Consider the following 22,013-nt stretch of genomic DNA (forward strand, 5'->3'; position numbering starts at 1 on the left):
ATCTTAAGTGGAGCACACATGTAAATAATGTTACTGAAAAGCAAACAATGCATTAGGATTCCTTTAAATTTTTTTTATCTCACACTGAAGTAAGAAGGAGGCTTACAAATCCCTAGTAAGATCGCCCTCAGAGTATGCCTGCGCAGTGAATATTTATCAGAAGAGGAGCAGAAATGGTTCAGAGACAGGTTGCTAAGCATGTCCCTGACTAACACAGCAACACCTCTAGTGTCAGTGACATGATACAATGAAGAAAATTAACAGACAGACGAACGACTTACCATACTATACAAAATAATCCACGAAAAAGTGGTTATATATAAAACAGACTCCCCCCTCTCACACTCTCAAGTAACACCCTTGTTCACTCCAATTTCAACTTAAATTTAATAGGTAAAATTCATTCTTCTTACGCACTATACAAAAGTGGACCTATACCCCTCGGGGCACTGTAAAAAGCGACTCTGTTGAGTCGTTCAAAGCAGCTGTTTCAGCTTCATCGCTTCAACACTAATTCTAATTGTCTCCCTTTGTAAATAGTGTTAATGGGTTAGTTTTATCTAACAATCACTACCCACTTCGTAAGTGATGTAATCGACACGTGGAAGACAACCAGTCATTTCGTAGAAGTAGAGGAGAGGCAGGAGCTATATTTAGTGTACAGGTAGCTGAGCATGTCAAATTCACTTCCTCGTTCCAAACTGGTTTTTGTTTTCTGAATACTCGGACATTTAACGGATCTCGAAACATTCCTTCACTTGCACTGAGAGTAGGGACAATTATCTATGAACAAGATAGGAGAATAAATGTATGGAGTATAATGGTATTTTTTGTTCTCCCTACTGTAAAAGAATGTTCTTCATTAAATTTAAATGTTGTAAACTTTGAAATTCACATGTATATCAACAGAGGTGATTGGAAGCACGTGACTATGAGCTGCTGGAAACCCCCGGTCGTTTATGTAATGTTAGAAGTACATATAACTCCCAATGTTAAAGAACACAGGGGCTGCTTAACAATTCTTTGTTCCTTTGTATACATGCATAAACACAGTCCTGAAATCGTCATACACGACAATCCCTTTCATATGCAATAGTATTGCGTAAACTCTTTGTGAAGGAGGGGGGGGGGGGGGGGGGCAGTGGGTAATACGACGAGATAGCAAAACGACTCGGCAATCCTCCCCCTTTTTCTATTGGAAAAACTTTAATGGATTATGTCCCCATTATATGTGTAATCTTATAATCCCATTGACAGGAGAATAAAATACTACACAACTTCAGTATACTATTTCTTTCTTTTTCTCACGACACTTAGTACTCACGTACGGGTACATGCTTAAAGATATACACGAGTTTTCTGACATTTTCTCTGGAAAATATTTGTTCATCTCTATATAAAGCGTTCTTTATATGATTTTCGAAATAGATTTAATTTTCATATTGTAGTAATATTACAATACTATGTATATATCAGTCTGGGTAGTTCGGTGGTTAGAATACCTAATTAGTAATGCAAGGGCCCAGAGTTCGATACCCGATTATTTGAAATATTACACACACACACACACACACACACACACACACACACACACACACACACACACACACACACACTACATTAGAGCGCTGACTTTACATTTGTACTTGTAACAACCAGGAACTATTATAAAAAAAAAGAAGCTAACTCTAAATCAGACATGGCGATATATCCCAGGCCTTTTTGCAGAAACGAGATAGAATGCAAGTGAATTGTACGTGAAATGTCACGAAATATTATATATTATTGAGAAATGTCGCGTATATCCTTAAAGTCATTAGAAGACTAGAGCCATAGCTCTGATGTGTTAAGACGAAAGCCAACTACACTAAAGCTGAAATCATGCTGAGGGGAAAACTGTAGTTTGAAAAGCCGAGAATTATATATGTTGTGCATAGATTTTCATTCACCCCCCCCCCCCCCTCATGCAGGGGTGTTCCACTTTTGCTAATTTGATGTGTCGTTTTACTGATTTATTTTTCAAAAATATTTTCAATGTGTACATAAATTTACTATACAATCCATTCGAAAGGAAAACAGTATTGAAAAAGGTTTCTTTTTTTTATTTACATTGACACTTCAACTCAAATTCATACCCGATCTACACTTAGATGAAGGAAGGTCTTTTCTGCATGACCTCTTTTTTCCTATTGTCCTATTGTGAATGGGTACCGTATGTACATGTATTGGCGGATCTGGCGGGGGTTAGGGGCCCGGGTCTCCTTTGGTGGACAATTTTAACCAAAAAAAAACACACCACAAAACCCAACAACAGTAAGTTTGAATCATTTTAAGGGGTTGCAATTCTAGGTGGACAGGATATCATTTAGAGTCGTACATGCACCTTTGAAAATTTTCTGGATCTACCTGTGGTGTCCCCTCTTATTCACCATTATTTCTGGATCTACCTGTGGTGTATCCAACATAATGTCGATAAAAATGTCTGCATATACAAAACTTATTGTTATTGTATTGTGAAAAAAAAATCTTTTTTAAAATGCGGTTCTCTTATCATATTCTTAAAATCTTGCGTGACAAGTATCAGTGCATACGGAAACAAAGAGCGGATGAAAAATGAAAAAAAAACCAAAAAAAATAAAACAACAAAGATCCAATCTACTGCAGCTTCCTGCTTCTCCAAGTATTCAGTCTGTATCGGAATTCTCCATCAACACGAAACCCCCAACGCTGCTACTCGTCATTGTAAGGAAAACAAGATGATTATATTCTCATGCAAAATGTACCTCCACCCCCGGTCTCTAATCGTCATAGCTGTAACAGACTTTACTCTGGTAAACTTTGGCTTGTCTGGTCAAAAAAGATTGTTGAGGAAGTTATCGTTAATCTCTCCATGGCTAGGGTATGCCTCTTCACTTGAACAAACAGAAATCCCCATTTTCAAGGATATAAATATACTTATGCTTTGTATAAAGTTTGGCTGAAACTGCATTTTTCAGTTCTCGAGAAGAAACGAAAAGTCAGTTAAGGTATTCAATGTATAATGACCATATTTCATATCTAATAAATGGATGGTGGAATATTTGTAATCATGGTATCATTTTAAAGGGTTCATCAAGTAAAAGTAATCCACCATAGGAATTTTCAAAATTTTGTTTACTGCTTGATTTATTTCACCTAGAATTTAACATTGAAGTATATGGGAAAAGCATGTTTTATTACAATATTTTAAAAACAAATTATATTTTCATACTAATCTCTTGGTAGAAAGTTAGATACACTTTTTTTTTAATGAAAATATGAAATAAAATTAATGATTGGCCACACACATTTTAAGAAAATTAGATTTTTCTTATTTTTACAAAGGGTAGACAACTCTTCCAAAAAGTCTTAAGTGCAAAAGGGTCAGCTTCTAATCATTTACCAGTCATGTGAATTTCATCTGCTTCACTTTCATCATTATTTAACAATAAACTTTTATGTTGATCTAAATCCTTCAAAATTGTTCATTATCCTTTCATTATACATGGAATACCTTAAGGCCAGACAAACGGACAAACAGACGATATACAAAACTTGATTATAAAGATTTTTGGAGTAATCTGCTTGGGCGAGCAATATGTAGAACGAATGGGTACTACAAGTATAGGAGTTATGAGATTGATCACTGTTCGTTATCTTCACCTTTATATAGGAGTTATGAGATTGATCACTGTTCGTTATCTTCACCTTTATATAGGAGTTATGAGATTGATCACTGTTCGTTATCTTCACCTTTATATAGGAGTTATGAGATTGATCACTGTTCGTTATCTTCACCTTTATATAGGAGTTATGAGATTGATCACTGTTCGTTATCTTCACCTTTATATAGGAGTTATGAGATTGATCACTGTTCGTTATCTTCACCTTTATATAGGAGTTATGAGATTGATCACTGTTCGTTATCTTCACCTTTATATAGGAGTTATGAGATTGATCACTGTTCGTTATCTTCACCTTTATATAGGAGTTATGAGATTGATCACTGTTCGTTATCTTCACCTTTATATAGGAGTTATGAGATTGATCACTGTTCGTTATCTTCACCTTTATATAGGAGTTATGAGATTGATCACTGTTCGTTATCTTCACCTTTCATGTACATGTAATTCGGTCGTAGATGAATCGGATTCTAAGACGGGGGGGGGGGGGGGGGGGGGGGGCGCAGTGATTCCATTATTGTCAAACAGTTGTAGGTACACCCCTCTCCGGGCGCTCCTACTGTCTGTTGTGATTGTAATTGCTATTAATTTACATCTTTATGTCTCATTGTTCATCACGTGCTGCAGTCCTTAATAGTAGACATATTATCACTCCGAGTTTGAGGGTTCCGAGGTCTGCTAAATACATTCGGAATATACATATATTTTACATACCGTTATACATTGAGAAATATTTTAAAATACCCACCTTATGTTATTCATCTTAGGCTTAGCGCGGCGCCGGATTCGGGAATCGAACCCCGAGACCTTTCAGTGTGGAACTTAACGCCTTAACCACTAGGCTACCGCTCTCCGTAATTAATTATATCAAGGAAAAATATACTGAATATTAATTTCCCAGTAAGTTTGTACTCTTATCAAATGAAATCTTTGTGGTCTCGTGCTTTTGAGAAAAACTCTGTCTATAGTCATAACAATGTATGTAGTCGTACATCCCTCCATTTTTCCGTTGTAGATATTTAAGGGGGAAAGGGAGAAAAATAAATTTGCATATAGAAATCCTGTTTTTAGGTGCTTCCTATCATTTGAGTTAACCGGGGTCAACCCCTGGCAGTTGTTCCACTGTTGGGATGATACAGGTCTGTGCGCAGCATAATTTTGTCACCACGTTTTAAGAGCATTAAGCGAACTGTTTTTCGTCTCTTTCAGTCGCCAAGACAGAGATAAAATTGATGAGGGGAATGACAAAACCATGACGCTTATAACATGGAACGGTTGATTACGTACAGCACGGAACGAGGAAGAATGTAATTCCTATCTATGTTCAAATCAACCTTTATTATTAATTGAAAAAATTGAAAAAAAATGTATTTTCTCTCCGAATCTTTCTTTAAAACTTTGCCTTCAATCGTTTTACTACTGCTGTGTGCAAGTGTGGATGGATTTAAATATGTCGAACCTAAAGATGACCCTGTCGAACTCAATAAACGTGGACAAGTTAACGCCACGTCTTGTGGATCGGGCACCTGCTCAAATGACAGAGATTCCTGTAGGAGTGGGAGAGCTTCAACTCCGACTGCTATAGATTTACTGAAGGATGGTATCCCGGAAAACTGCACAGAACAGGACATTCCACAGCCTCTACCCAGCAGCGCGAATGAATACAATGGTTACATAACCATTAATTCGAGTAATCAGGCCTACTGTAACAGCATTCAGAGAAACCCGTCAGGAACACTCGCTGGCCTGTCTTTCTGGATCTGGTCATCGGGAACGGCAGATTGGTATGCTCATCATTGATTGTGTAGTAAGACTTTTAACCACATGCAGAAATCACTTGTTTTCCCTTTTTTAGACCAAAAAGAAAATTAAAACATAATCTTTAGTTTCTCAGGCACCGGTTCATGAAAAAGGTGTAAAATATTTAACCATGCCATTATATTTACTTTGATAGAGAAATTGTACTTACATGTATGTAACTGTTAGAGCATGGTCATATGGCAAGTGATTTTACTATTCATTTAGAAAATCGCTTTAACCTAGTGATATATCGATCTCCCAGATACCATAGATATATTTTTTTTAAATTTTTTTTTTACATTTGACTACAGTGATTTCTCCATGCATGCTTTTTGCCATATATATTGATAATCTGATGCATAAAAAAAAAGGCAGGTAAGTTCGAGGACGTCAATGGGATGGCATTACGCAGTAGTTTTCAGGTTGAGCTTAGTGAGTTGTATGATAAGTACTTCATGTTTTTTTTAAAAAAAAAAATTTAGGAAGTGACTGGAAATTAAACTTACATTTAGATATATTTATATTGTTATCCCCCATATCCCTTGGCAAATGAAGTACCGGCCCCACCGGGTATTTTTTTTTTTTTATCTTTTACTTAAAATGCTTATTTCATAATGCAAACATACATCATAACAATCATAAATTAATGCATATCATACATCAAAAGGATCAGAAAAATTCATTTCATACAGTATAATGCATACATAATAACAATCGTAATGCATATCATGCATCAGAAAATTGTAATGTACATACACAATATTAATCATAGTGCATTTCATATATACATCAAAATAAAATCCATCATGTATCAGAAAAAATCACAAAAATGTATTCCTTAATGCATAAATACATCACAATAATCAAAGAAATGAAATTTCATTTCATAATGCATATCAAAAATTGTGTCTATTCTTGCCAATATTGGCAACTACCATATTCTGAATAAGAAATTCATTTTTAAACTTATGCAGGAAATCTTCTTCCAACATTTTCTCCTTCTGTAGTCTACATTTCATTTTACATTGTATATTCATATATAGAAAAACTTATAAAAGATATAAGGTTATTTAAAAGGGATGTTTTTTCCGCTGATTTCATTATAGTATTCGAGTACAATAGTTTTCCATGTAATTTCAAACTTCAAAAAGGAGCTTATTTTCTCCCAAATATGCTTAACAATTTTGCATTCAAACAAAAGATGTTTTATGTCTTCATCAAGATTGCATCTTTCACATAATGGAGACACATCTTTGTTCCATTTGCTTACATATACATTATTGTTCAAAATACCATTAAGTAGTTTATAGTTAAATTCTGATATTCTTTTTTCATTCATTTTTTTAAATTTTTGTGATATAGACATTTTCCCAACTAGAATAACTGATATTAAAACATTTTTTCCATCTATTTTCATACAATGGTTTTTGAAACTTCATATTTATAAACACTGAGTAGTAAAACTTTTAACATTTTAAGCTGATTTTACAACATCATTTTTAAACAAATAATTTACATCAGGTTTTATATTAATGTATTTTGAATAAGTACAGTCAAAATTTTCTTTATAGATTTTAATTGCCTTTTTAAGCAAAATATATTCACAAAAAATGTTATTTTTCTTTCTGAATTTATCTGCAAAGTACATTATAGTATGCATTTCGCCACCGGGTAATTAATAATTATTAAAAAATGAATAAATGAACTATTGCACTTCATTCTACAATGGTTATTGCAGAGATCAAAGAAATGCCGCGTCCATTATTCTCCGATATATGTACTGATTTATCAAAAGATTATATAAGATCAGTGATAAATATTAAATTTCCACGAGAAAAAAGTAAAATATGGGTTTAAAACGTAATACTTATTGAGACTTTATATGTTCCATGTTTTTGACCTGATTAGACGTTGTGTATTGTTTTAAGACGGTTGTTAAATGTAGACCCATTTCCGCGATTCTACCGGTCTGTTTTTACACTTCCGTGTTCTGTTTTAAAATACAATAAAATCGACAACTGATAATTTTATTTCACTAACATATGCGTTACAAACAAATTTATAAATGACAGGAGGATATTTGATATTGTACAAAAAGCTATCGTCTGCGTTTCCTCTTCCACGTAGTTTTGTTGAACTGTGTATTCAGAGCAGATCAGATAATTAGGCCCAACTCGCATTTGATGTAATCCGTTAATATCAAATTAAACTTGAAATCTCGCCTTTTTCGTCCGCAACCCCCCTCCCAAACCATACCACCCCCACCCCACCCCCCAAAAAACCATACCCCCCCCTAAAAAACCCCACCAAACATGCATTTCGTTTCGGAAGCTGTCATGACGTCGCGAAGTGTCCTAATTCGTAGCAGTATATAGGGAAACGATTGGCTGTGCATTCGGTTTATCGCTGACCCGTAGTAGAATAGAAATAAAGTTTTTGTTTCCGTGGCTGATGCAGGATAAGCTCAGTATTTAAATGTTGTGTGAAATATAATTTTTTTTTTATACGCCTCGGTTTTAACATTTAGGTTATCCTGCACAGGCTGAACAGCGGCCCTAAAATTTCTTTAAAATCCCATTTTCTTAGTTTCGAAAAAAGTCCTTTAAGATGTTGAATTCAAGGAGAAATCCTGATATAAAAAATCCTAATATTTCATGCCAATTCCTGTTTTCTCTTAATTTTACTCTACAAATTTGGGGGAAAAAACCTCCTTGCTAAATGTGCATTAATGTAGTTTGCAGATCTTCTTCAGATAATGTAGTAAGAGGCAGTTGCCCAGTGGATCCATGTGTCAAGCTGTTTATTGGTTGTGACTTTGTGACGAAGATGTGACTATTAAGGTAATCAAATAACAATACTTTATGAAAGCAATATGTCTCATTGAAAATTATCTGAGGGATTCATACACTTTCACAGAAAGTGCAGCTTGATGCGCACTGATTTAGATATAGGCCCTATAAAGAGAATTAAGTTTTTACTTAAAAGGAGCTATCGTAAAATCATTATTTGTGTACAATACTGCATGTACATGTGTATTGATTGTATATTGTTTAACGTTCCGCTTGAGAAAAATTCACCATGGAGACATCACCATTGCCAGTGAAGGGCTGCAAAATTTAGGCCTATGCTCGGCGCTTACGGCCTTTGAGCAGAGAGGGATTTTTTATCGTGCCACACCTCCTATGAGACGGGACCTCGGTTTTTGCGGTCTCATCCGAAGGACCACCCCATTTAGTCGCCTCTTACAACAAGCAAGGGGTAGTGAGGATCTATTCTAACCCGGATCCCCAAGGGATAATTACATGTGTAAATGCATTCAACATTTTCTGTTTTCTGTGTTATTTTTAAGTCCCCCTCCCTTGAACAAGAGGGGGCATATTACATTGCACTTTCGGTCTGTCAACCAAATATTATGTCGTGTCCGCTCAATATCTGTAGAACCCATTGCTTGACAGTTACAAAACTGGGTACAATGGTTGCCTCTAAAAATAGATTACCCTTTTGATTTTGAGGTCAAGGGTCAAACTGTACATAGTATGATATTGTCCACTCAATATCTTGCGAATGCTTTGCTTGACAGGCATCAAACTTAGTACACTAGTTCAATCTAAGGGGTAGATAACCCGTATCGATTTTGAGGTCAAAGGTCAAGGATCAAACTGGATATGATAAAATATTGTCTGCTCAATATCTTGAGAACTATTTGCTTACCAGACATCAGACTTTGTAGACTGACTTCTCCTAAGAAGTAGATAACCCCTATTGATTTTCTTGTAACAAGGCCGTCCCGTGGGGATCCAGGTTAGAATAGGTCCTCAGTACCTCTTGCTCGTCGTAAGCGGTGACTAAATGGGGCGGTCCTTCGGATGAGACCTTAAAAACCGAGGTCCCCTGTCACAGCAGGTGTAGCACGATAAAGATCCCTCCCTGCTCAAAGGCCATAAGCGCTGCGCATAGGCCGAAATTTTGCAGCCCTTCACCGGCAGTGGTGACGTATCCATATGAGTGAAATATTCTCGAGAGGGACGTTAAACAATATTCAATCAATGTAACAAAGTCAAGGTAGAATTGGATATAATAAGATATTTTTCACTTCATTTGTTAAGAACTATTTTCTTGACAGATATCAAACTTAGTACACTGGTGCCCCCTAAAGAGTCAAATGGTCCCAATTTTTTTCAGATCACAGCGTCAAAGGTCATGAGTTGAATGGTTATTTGGAAATGTTTTCTCGGTATCTTGAGAGATCAAACTTCTTATCATGGTTGTGGTACATGTAGCTCAGTGGTAGAGCATTCGCTCCGTAACCAGGTCGTGACTTCGAGCCCCGCTCGTGTCACAACCGCGTCAAACTTAAGACGTTAACATAGGTACATGTGTAGTGATTGCTCCTTTGCCACACGCTCAGAATTTGAAAGTGCGAATCACGAGTCTTTCGAATATGACCTTAAAAACAGGTCCCGTGTCACAGCAGGCGTTGGCACGCTAAAGAACCCTCACTACTACGGCCTTGAGCGTTAAGCATAGGTCTAAATTTGTGGTACTTCACCTACAGCTGGTGACGTCTCAATATGAGTGAAAAATTCTCGACGAGACGTAAATCACACAATCAATCAATCTTATCATGGTTAGCCCTAACTAATAGATAACCCTTATGTTTCACTATCACTACAGACAATCTTATCATGGTTAGCCCTAACTAATAGATAACCCTTATGTTTCACTATCACTACAGACATTCTTAATGAAAAGTGGGTTCTTTCCAATATTGCGGGGGTGGAGGATATCTATGTTTCCAAAACGTTTCTTGTTTAATTGATTATTTTGTTGTTGAGTTAAATTGTGCAAATGTCTGCAAGCTATATACACTTCATAGTCAATGTTTTAACATGTTTACAAATAGACCTGACTTTTGATTGTGCAATGTAACAAAAGTTTGATATAAACAAAATTACAGTGGCGAGGAAATTTGGTGTCTAGAAGGGGAGAGGGGAGGTCACATCAATTAATTACTTAATTATTGTTACTAGGGTCTATAGCTAGTGGACAGTTTCTCAAATTATATGACAATCTTCTTTTTAGAATGTGGTTTTCTCAATAGGAAAATAATTACGCCATTTGGTATGTTTCAGGTTATAGCCAAGAATAGCTGAGACAATGGAACCCTGGAAGATGCCCTTCCTGCACTTAACGTACTTTTGTGAGTTTCTTTGATTTGCGAAGGTAAATACATTTAAATATCTAGAACAGCCCTAAATTAGTTATGATTTTATCTCTAGAATTTGCCCTTATTTTTTCTCAAAAAATGCTGGACAGTCTGACTACAACATTCTTAAAAACATGCCCTTTATTTTTAGATGTTTGTAATAAGTAGGTAAATATGTATATGAATATTGCAAAGGCATCACATGTGTCTGTAAATGCACCATTGATAATATCATTTCACGGACGATGGGTGAAATTTGAATCCTTTCAAAGGAACATAATTTTCATCTCTGTTGCCATTTTCCCCATCAAACCCGGCCTTTGATCGCGTAATGCTAAATCGCGGAACGGAAAACGGAATATAGTGTATGTATTATGAGAAGATCAGCATTATATAAAATCTAAAGACTTATGAACAAGTGGAGCAGAATCTACAGAGAGGTCGGGAAGCCATCCACAGAATACACTGTTTCATATACTTCATACAAATACATATGTATTTTAGAATCTTTATAACTTATTATGAAAAATATTAAGCAAGTGCTGTGGGTGCCACCCTCTTTTCCCTGCTTTGCCATTTTCTGAACCCCCTCCTCTTCCACTGAATGTTACAGTTTGCTGTTAAAAAATTGGAGAAAATACTGAAAAAGAATTGAATTACATGTACTTTTTTCTGGCTGCCATCATAAGGAACGATTTTATGAACCTGACTAATGAATGAAAACTTTTCACATACCCACACCCAGAAAAAAAATTCAATTCGAACTTGCTGTTAATCGAACTTTATATTTTTAAGATACCTGGACTTGAATTTGATTTTCGTTCTTCACCTGGGATATTATGTATCACGTCAAATTTTAAAGCAAACTTGTTCGGTGTCTCTAAAAAGTTTGTCTCATTTTGGATCAATCTGCGTAAAGTAGAAAGTTTGTACATCTACCGGTATCCTGCGGATATGTGTTGAACCGGAAGAGATAAGCAGCGGGGAAACAACTGATTGAAACAAAATCAATGTACAGCTGTATACTAAGATGAAGTTTATGACACTAGTAAGAGGGACTCTCAGATGTATTTCATAATTTATTAAACAGCTGAAAGGCTAACAAAGAACTTCTGCATACAAAATGTACCAGCAGCTTGATTACATGTTCTCACTATTGGAGTGCTGCGGTCACTCATTCTCTATAAGTTAAAAACAAATCAAACACAAGATGTTTAACTTGTTGACTTAATAAAATCATGAATTATCGTTGTTTTATACATGTACATATCACACACCCTGTTGTAAGTACAAACATCTATACACGGTATTATGTGTAAAACATACATGTGTGTTATTTAAAGAGGTTTTGTTACGAGAGGAGGGGGGGGGGGGGGGGGGGGGGAGGTAAAACTTATGTGTTGTTTCCATTTTTCCATTCTCTACCCATAGGTGTCGCTGCTCGTTAACACTTGTCAATGTCGAAATTATAAGATTGTAAATCGCGTTGTAAACTTATACAAATATTTAACTGGGCTTAATCAATTTATGGTGTAAAATTCAAAGATAGATTGTTTTATCGCTTGTAAACGAAGTCTTGAAATTCTGATTTCATTTAAGATAAAGGTACATTTTAATTCTTTTAAAAATTATGTTGCGTCTTCCGTTCCGCGGTTTAGCAACACTCCCTTTGATCGTTGACTCAATTTTAAGAAATATTCTTTTATTTCATGGACGATGATGGGGAAAATGACAACAGAGATGAAAACATCCCTTCAAAGGAACGTAATTTTCATCTCTGTTGCCATCTTCCCCATCAAACCCGGCCTTTGATCGTATAATGCTAAATCGCAGAACGGAAAACGGAATATACTGTATGTATTATGAGGAGATCAGCATTATATAAAATCTAAAGACTTATGAACAAGTGGAGCAGAATCTACAGAGAGATCGGGAAGCCATCCACAGAATTCACCGTTTCATGTACACTGTACTTCATACAAATACATCTTTATAACTTATCCCGAAAAATATTAAACAAGCGTTGTGGGTGCCATCATCTTTTCTCTGCTTTGCCATTTACTGAACCCCCTCCTCTTCCACCTATTATTACAGTATGTTGTTTTAAAAAGTGGGGTGGGGATTGAAAAAGACTTGGATTATACATTGATTTTAAATTTTATTACTTTTTTCTGACTGCCATCATAGGGAACGATTTTATGAACCTGACTAATGAATAAAAACTTTTCACACACACACCCAGAAAACAATTTCAATTCGAACTTGCTGTTATGGTATTTCAGTGCTTATTTTGATTTCGATGATAGTAGTAATTATATTTCGTGTTTGAATTCTTTTCATAATTGAGGTACAATGTAATTTATCACTTAAGATATTTTTACATTGCACATATTTATGAGTTGTTCGTTGTACCGAGGTTAGGGAGGGGGTGGATGAGGAGTTGTCAGTCGTCATAAAAACAAAGTACTAACACGGATAATTATGACGTTGTAACGTTATGTAGGCGACATGTAGCGTTGATTACTTCCGATACTGTCTGTTCTTCTCAGCCTAACGTACCTTACTTACTAAGCAACTACATGTATACTTTGCACGCCATCTAGTGTCAATTCTTTAAATGTAAAAAGGAAGATAACGAACAATGATCAAACTCAGACATTCTAAAAAGAATACAAAAAGGGCAGACACGGACCCCTGGTCATACCAGAGGTGGGATGGTGTAATCCGTAGTCAAAACATAGTTTTACTCAATCGTTAGAATTTTTGCTTTGGGTAAAGCGACAAAACATTGTGCTCTGTTTAGTCAACATGTAAAGAACAGCCTAATAACTAGAATGCCTGCTATTGAAGTGTATTGAAAGGTCAAATTTATTTAAAGACATCATTGATACATCAGGTTTCCACCACTTAATTACAGCACTCTAGAAATTAATTTCCGTCCGTCTCCAGTCATTTAAGTGTCTGCAAATCTTAAAGGAAGTATAACAACCAGCTTGTAAGAAATAAATAACCGTTCCTCTGTTACTCCTACTACAAGTAAAAAACAAATAGACACATCCATTTGTTGGGATTATTCTATGTAGTATTTGAAATGGTATGAAACCTTTCCGATTTTAAAGATTCTCTAACATGAAGGGTGTTATATAGAAAAAGTAATTTTAAAAATTCCAGTCTGTAACATTAAGAAATTCAATGAATACATCACCATTACTTTCCCATTATGAGATTGAAGTGATTGAAGTCTACAAAATTTAGTGTCCATAATTTCCCTTATATTCACTTTTTACTCTCTTACATTGCTTCCATGAGAAGGACATTCTGTAAATGCATTATATTTGGTTGTGTATCTATTTATCGTCTTTTATGGAAAACAAGTGCTGCTAAATCAAGTGCATAGCTAAATGTCGTGTTTAGATTTGTTTTCATATTTAGCTTTTAATATAGCCATACAGAAAGCGCTAAATGAAATCTACGCTAACTTGTTATAAAATAAATTTCCATCAAATACCGTACATAAAAAAAAATTGTCCTCACATTTGAAAAAAATAATAGAATATATGTTTCCCATTTAGAACAAAAATTATGAACACTATGTCTGGGTACTGACTAAAACCCGGTCTTTGGTCCCGGTCCCAGATTTTTTATTCGATAAAAACAGAATATATCAGGATAGCCTATTTGAGCCCCATTCGGGCTTTATGGAATTTGACCACGTGACCAACCCGTATTTATATTCCGATAAATATTTTAAAATGATACCTTATTTCTTAAGAAAACTCCTGGACCGACAAATAAAAACAATGCTAAAAGCCGGTCCCGGTCTCGACATTTTCCTCAATATCCGCTTTAATCTACCTTTTGAGAAAATATTAGAATATATGTTTCCCATTTAGAACAACACTATGCCTGAGTACTGACTAAAACTCGGTCTATGCCTGCATTGAAATTATTTTTTTAAAAAGAATATCAATAAGATACCTTATCTACAAATATTTAACTCTTGGATTGTACTAACTGCAGCAGCTCTCAGGAGGGGGGTGGGGGTGTCTCTCAGAGAGCTAGGAAAATGCATCTTACAAGTTTATTAAAGTACTTGATTTTGGTTTGGCTGATGACAATGGCTGTATTAATCCAACTAAGGAAGATATGAATTGATAAGGAATAGTAATAAGGAAGATAATAGAATATTAATTTCCCCCATATTTCCATCAGTTTAAGGCATAACTCGAAATATTGGTAATCAGATCGTAAAGTAAATGCTGATGTCATCAATTCTGGATTAAGAGCGTTGAGCAACAATTGACTTTGTTGTTCTTTACCTGAGGCAAAATGCCCAGCAAAGCAACTCTAACCTTGTTTAGAATGAAATGTTTGAAATCATAGGCACATTCACATTACAAAAATGCCATCTCAGTTGTAAGTACATGTAATACAACGCAGAGACTCAATTATCCCTGTAAAGAATGTAGTCAGCAGTAAAAGCTTAGATGGACACATTAACTCACAGCAGTTAAAGCTTACATGGACACATTAAATCATAGCAGTAAAAGCTTTAAACATGTCCACATTAACTTACAGCAGTTAAATCTTACATGGACACATTAACTTTCAGCAGTAAAAGCTTACATGGACACATTAACTCAAAACAGTTAAAGCTTACATGGACATATTAACTCACAGCAGTTAAAGCTTACATGGACATATTAACTCACAGCAGTTAAAGCTTACATGGATGTATTAACGCACAGCAGTTAAAGCTTACATGGACACATTAACTCACAGCAATTGAAGCTGACATGAATGTATTAACTCACAGCAGTTAAAACTTACATGGATTATTAACTCACAGCGGTTAAAGCTTACATGGACATATTAACTCACTTGAATTATGAATGCGATTCTTATCATTAAGAATCAAAAATGTCTTATGGTAATACCATCCACTTTACAGAAATATCAGGCTGTGCATGTCTGGGCTATGTGATAGAGTATTACAAATAAAAGGAAACTCTCAATCATCACATTTTAAAAAAGCAAAACAGGCAATTAAAAGTAATTGTTCATTTAGTTAGAATGGCTAATTTCTGGATTTTTGTAAGATTTTAATATATGGACTCTTGTTGAATTTACATGTGTCTTACATGTGCATGTGCTCCTTCTCCTAATGGCACCTTTACTGTGGGGTCATAATTAGAGCTCCAAAGTTGATGTCAGTTACTTCTCTGAATGAGAAAACAGACTCAGTCGATGAGCATTGTAGCATTGGGACCTCTTGTTGTGTCACTTCTGATACCACTTCTGATGCTGTAGTTGATACCACTTTAATTCCCAAGATTGAGAAGGAAATTAATGTAAAAAGTTGTTGTGAACCACTGAGGATTAAACCTTTAAGTAGAATCTCTTTTTAAAGATCATTGTCATTGCTCTAAACCCAATGAATTTGACACTAAACCCAATGAATTTGACAACTGATAAATTCTTATGTCTTAATAGCCATATGTCATTTAACAAACACATTCATCTGCTGCAGATTGTATGCCTTAATCAATGGACTCGTCTGCCTGTGTGTGCACTTAAATCATACATAGAAACATAAATAATAAGGGTGGTATTCTTACAACACGACTTTTGGCATTTCATTTAACGCGGGAAATATAATGTGGTTGATGTAAACAGTGCATTGTGACGTCATCATTAGCTGCGATATTTTTTTCTTTCAAACCAATAAATTATCCACAACAAAATGTACGAAGCTATGGGAAAGCTTGTTTAGAATTTAAAATCATTTGTGGTACTTTCCAAACTATTTATCTGTTTTATCTACGGGGTTGTCAATGAAGTATACCGCAGTGACGGCGACATTTTTCCAAAGGCATTATGGGTAGTCCCCATCATTTTTCAGCTGATGAAGAGCAAACCACGTGACTCAATTGCATAATCATTGGAGCGAGCTCGTCGCGTTGCTTCACTCACTATTATATCAAGCATGTTTGCTGTAAACGTGTTTACTGTTAAGTGTGATTCCATTATAAGTGTGTTTACTGTAACTGAGTTTTACTGTAACCATGAATTCATTAATATGTATACGGTGTGACCGTTGGACCGAGCGAAGCATGTAATGGTCATTGGAGTGTCCCAAGTGGTAATCATAATTCCGTTAAGTACGGTAGATTATAAATATTTAAAAAAATATATTTTTAATGAAATTTTTCTTGCGCTAAAAACCCAGTAAGATCTCAATATTCAAGGGTTTTTTATGGGGAGAACAGTTTTACAGGATCCGCCTATTCATTAAACGCGGGAAATAAAACGCAAGGCGACGTCAACTGTGCATTGTGACGTCACATTTAGCCTCGACTTTTTTCTCTTTTTCAAAACAAACAATTATAAACAACAATAATACATTCCATATGCAATGAAAAAGGCCATTATAAAACTAAACAAAATTAACCAATAAATTCAAAATGGTAAAAAAGTAACCGTAATTTTATCGTATATTCTTATTCAAAGAAACTCATGAACTCGTTCATTTATTTAGTCGTATTACGGTGTTATATATAATTTTTTGCTAAAACCTGTTATAATGATAATTATACTATTCATTTTGAACAAATTGGGTGTTTAAATTACGAATTGCACGTCAGAGTCTTCTATTATTGGCATTCAAAATAAAACACGAATAACTGTTGAAGCAGGTAATGAAAAAATAAATGGCGGCGCCCATATGGATCACGAAAATTTCAGTGAACGTATATAGAGATTATCTCTTTTTCTTTTGTTGAATTTGACTTTTTTCTTTTACATACGTGTTACCTTTAGAGCCTTGCTTCGCGGACGGGCCTTCGGCCGGTCCGAGCTTCGCTCGGTATAAATATATTCACTGTAACTATGTTTTACTGTATGAAAGGTGAAGATAACAAACAGTGATAAATCTCATAACTCATAAAAGGAAGACAAAATAGAGAGTTATAGGCAAACACAGATTCCTGTAATATACCAGAGGTGGGATCTGAATAAGACTAAGGTGCCTAAGAAGAGCAGGCAGGCCTAGTGTGTAGTACATGTATTTGTATGTGTATAGTATTTTATTTTATTGCATATCAATAATCCTTATCAAGTCTTTTGATTTTCTTTTTTTGATTCTAGCATTCTGTTCAAGGTTAATAATCAGATACAGGTGACATTGAAATTTCACTCTGGAAATCTTACATTGTCCATCAACGAAACTTTTACTCCTGCAGCAGATCTATTACGTTTTATGTGGAATCATGTATATATCAGAGTAAGTATACAAAAAATAGACTTTACTGATATCATTAATGGTATTACGTGTAACATTATAGGACTGTGTCTTTGCTGATTAATGGTATTATGTGTAACATTAGGACTATGTCTTTATTGATATCATTAATGGTATTACATGTAACATTAGGACTGTGTCTTTGCTGATATCATTAATGGTATTATGTGTAACATTAGGACTATGTCTTTATTGATATCATTAATGGTATTACGTGTAACATTAGGACTGTGTCTTTGCTGATATCATTAATGGTATTACATGTAACATTAGGACTGTGTCTTTGCTGATATCATTAATGGTATTACGTGTAACATTAGGACTGTGTCTTTATTGATATCATTAATGGTATTATGTGTAACATTAGGACTGTGTCTTTATTGATATCATTAATGGTATTATGTGTAACATGAGGACTGTGTCTTTACTGATTATGGTATTACGTGTAACATTAGGACTGTGTGCGATGCTTCAACATTACAGATGTATTTTTGCTGATAATGATATTCCTATTTTTTCAGCGAGAAAATGACATGTATTCCTCCATGTTTTTCAATGGGTCTTACGTCAGGACTCTATCTGACACAGGTCTTCCATCCACCATATCAAATCTAATACTGAACCCAAATGCAGGTTTGTTATGAAGTGAAATCTTGGCATGAAATAATTGCACGTTGCGATATAAGGTTCTGACTATAGTTGTACAATACTGTATGTGTATAAATAGTCTTGTAAATCTATTGGCAGGATGCCAGTTTACCATGGTGGATTTTCGATTTTACAGTACCTATCTGACGAACAGGTAACTTATGCTTTTAAAATTTTGTTTTGCATACTTTGTACAAGCAAATACATTGCACAGCTATAATAAATCATTTTTTGTACAAATTACCAATTTATTTTTTATTGGTTAATAATAATGTCATACAAAGAGGATAGTTCAATTAAGAAATTTTCATTTTTGAATATAGTACACAGGGGTATAATGAACAATGATATAGCGCAGGCATATGTTATGAAGCTCATTAGCACTTCACGAAAAGTATGCCTGCAAATATGAAGTGTTGTCAGTTCATATCCTCAGGTATTTTCAAAAATGAAATTTATATTTTCCCAATCTAATTAAAATTAGATCCTTTGATCTGACAGGTAGATATATTGTGTTATTCCAAGTACAACAAGAGATTCTGAAATACTCCAAATCATGATAAATCTGATGCCATGCATTCACAAACTATTTCATATAGAACAACAATCTCAACACAGGCTTTATTTCATATAGATCAGTAGAGCAACAATCTCAACACAGCTGCTTTATTTCATATAGATCAGTAGAGCAACAATCTCAACACAGCTGCTTTATTTCATATAGATCAGTAGAGCAACGATCTCAACACAGCTGCTTTATTTCATATAGATCAGTAGAGCAACAATCTCAACACAGCTGCTTTATTTCATATAGATCAGTAGAGCAACGATCTCAACACAGCTGCTTTATTTCATATAGATCAGTAGAGCAACAATCTCAACACAGCTGCTTTATTTCATATAGATCAGTAGAATAACGATCTCAACACAGGCTTTATTTCATATAGATCAATAGAGCAACGATCTCAACACAGCTGCTTTATTTCATATAGATCAGTAGAGCAACGATCTCAACACAGCTGCTTTATTTCATATAGATCAGTAGAGCAACGATCTCAACAGAGCTGCTTTATTTCATTTAGATCAGTAGAGCAACAATCTCAACACAGCTGCTTTATTTCATATACTGTGGAATCATCATTGTTTGTGGGGATGGATTTCGTGGGTCACTTTCACCTACAAATTTACGTGTCCTCGAACACTTTTTTAAAACCAAGTAAAGTTATCTCTCCTGGTGACTTAATCGTATTGCTTACTCACGAAATTACGTCTCCACGAACCTTCAAAATTTTGCTTACCCATGAACATTGAGTTTGACCCCCATGAATGAAAATGATTCTACAGTAGATCAGTAAAGGTACAATCTCAAAACAGACTTTTTTGATTTGCTCATGTGATTTTCTATGTGTGTTAATGCAGAGAAATCCAGGAAGAGATATTTGAAGGGAAAAATCTGTCTGACACCCCAATCAGCTTCCCAGAATGCCGATGTCCCCGCTCCCATCCTGAGCTACCGATGAGTGATAATGACCCCTCAGGGGTGTTTTGTAAAGCTCTAGAAAACTCAGACACTGTAATGCGACTACGGAATAAAATGGAGGATAGTCTGCGAGACGACAATTCTAGCTCATACTGGACCGGGTCAAGTTCCGACTCCTCGCCTGCGGTATACTTTACCTTTGACCAGGTTTTCATGGTAATCTACTGATAAATTTACTCTTAATTTCATGTACTAGCTGTCAGTTGTGCTTTCTCATATTGAAAATTAATCAGTTTAATTAAGCTACAGATTTTTTAATGAAGATATGGAAGAAATACTTTGGATTAATTGTTCATAAAGTAAGATTTCCTCCGATTTGTGCATTGTGTTTAGTAAATAGGGACCATCATTCTGCAGATTTGTATAAGATAAAAATGGTTACTTTCTCTTCAGTATATCTACATTGTATTTCAATTTAGAGGTACATACCACGACAATTTGTCATTCAGCTGATCCTAATAATTCAGCATAAATTGTACAAGGACAGTTTTGAATTATTGCTTCAGAAAGTAATTTGATTTACTTGTTTTTATTATTGCAGGCATTTAAATATAATTCCTCTTGTGCGTCAAAGTTAACATTTAGATCAAAGTAGTGAGTCCTCGGATGTTTGGGGCTACACGTACTGTGCACGACATTGTATCTATATACATGTATCAGACTTACTTTATTATGCATAGTGAACGATTGACAGTTTAACACAAAACCAAACACATCTTGATCAGGATGTTAAATATTAAATCACTGTACCAATTTTTGTCATGTGCATTCATTAATGGAACATATCTTTTTAGATGCAAATTTTAAAATATTGGCTATATTATATATCTGTATAGTGAGGGAGATATAAAGATCAGATCTATTCACCCAAGGGAAATTATATTCCCCGAGGGCATTGAAGCCTGAGTAGAATAATATGATTTTTCTTTAGTGAATATAGATCTTAATATTTCCTAACCATTCATGCAATATCAGTATATAATTTAATTGTTTATTATATTGAAACAAAGCTTTATTAAGGCTATACAGAAATGCAATCGAAATTACGAAAATAAAATCCTGGATATATGCTCTCATATTTGTATGTAGCTGAGCTTGCACTAGTGATCTGTCTACACAAGTAACACAATAAAGTGATATGTCCCAATTTTTATGTTTCCTTCCTCCCTGAAGACTGATTACATCTGAGTTGTGTATATCTATTTATATAGTTGTGTATCAGCAACTTATTTAAGAAATACCACCCCTAGTGAAATAAATTAAATTCCTCTTTATGGAGCTCCAGATTAGCATAACCTCAAATAATTGAAGATTATTGTGAGAACATTGAATCATTTAATTTCCTCATTGTAAACTGATTTTTAAGAACAATTAACGGTGAATTAATTTAGTATTTCTTTATTTTCTAATTAAGTATAACCTGAAGAACAGGTGCATGAAGATAACAAACAATGATTAATCTCATAACTCGATCCTATAAGGAATGCAATCATATTTTGTAGATTGATAAAGTTGAAATCAGCTTTGAGTCAAGCCACAGTCCAACCAATGTTGAAGCTAAGCTGTTTGTACAGAACATGGAGAAAAACTCTAACAATATAACAAGGTAAGATTCTCATACCTGTAAACTAACCTATTGTCTTTGAAATCAGTAAGTTTTCAAGTAGAAAAATAATATATGGGTACATACAGTGTGCATAAGTTAATAATATGAGCAAGTATCCCTCTTGTAATTGTTGCATGGCAACAGTAACAACATGTTATCATTTTGAGCTACACTGTACATGTATGTCCAATGAATTTTTACATAGAAATAAA

General features: G+C 34.8%; 1 protein-coding gene across 3 annotated transcripts in view; it reads left to right on the plus strand.

Annotated features, from left to right (window-relative positions):
• Positions 1 to 22,013, plus strand: part of LOC125660370 (uncharacterized) — a 53,052-nt gene that overhangs the window by 4,934 nt on the left and 26,105 nt on the right. For 2 of the 3 annotated variants that reach the window (XM_056149174.1, XM_056149175.1), the window contains exons 2-7: positions 4,911 to 5,485; positions 17,854 to 17,989; positions 18,529 to 18,640; positions 18,755 to 18,809; positions 20,075 to 20,351; positions 21,698 to 21,801. In XM_056149174.1, the coding sequence (XP_056005149.1) occupies positions 5,067 to 5,485; positions 17,854 to 17,989; positions 18,529 to 18,640; positions 18,755 to 18,809; positions 20,075 to 20,351; positions 21,698 to 21,801 (1,103 nt within the window). In that variant the 5' untranslated portion in view covers positions 4,911 to 5,066. Of the gene's footprint in view, positions 1 to 4,910; positions 5,486 to 8,546; positions 8,808 to 10,633; positions 10,725 to 17,853; positions 17,990 to 18,528; positions 18,641 to 18,754; positions 18,810 to 20,074; positions 20,352 to 21,697; positions 21,802 to 22,013 lie in introns of those variants that run through there. The other variant, XM_056149176.1, reaches the window with a different exon arrangement.

Source organism: Ostrea edulis, chromosome 9, assembly GCF_947568905.1.
Source record: "Ostrea edulis chromosome 9, xbOstEdul1.1, whole genome shotgun sequence".
Lineage (NCBI taxonomy): Eukaryota > Metazoa > Mollusca > Bivalvia > Ostreida > Ostreidae > Ostrea > Ostrea edulis.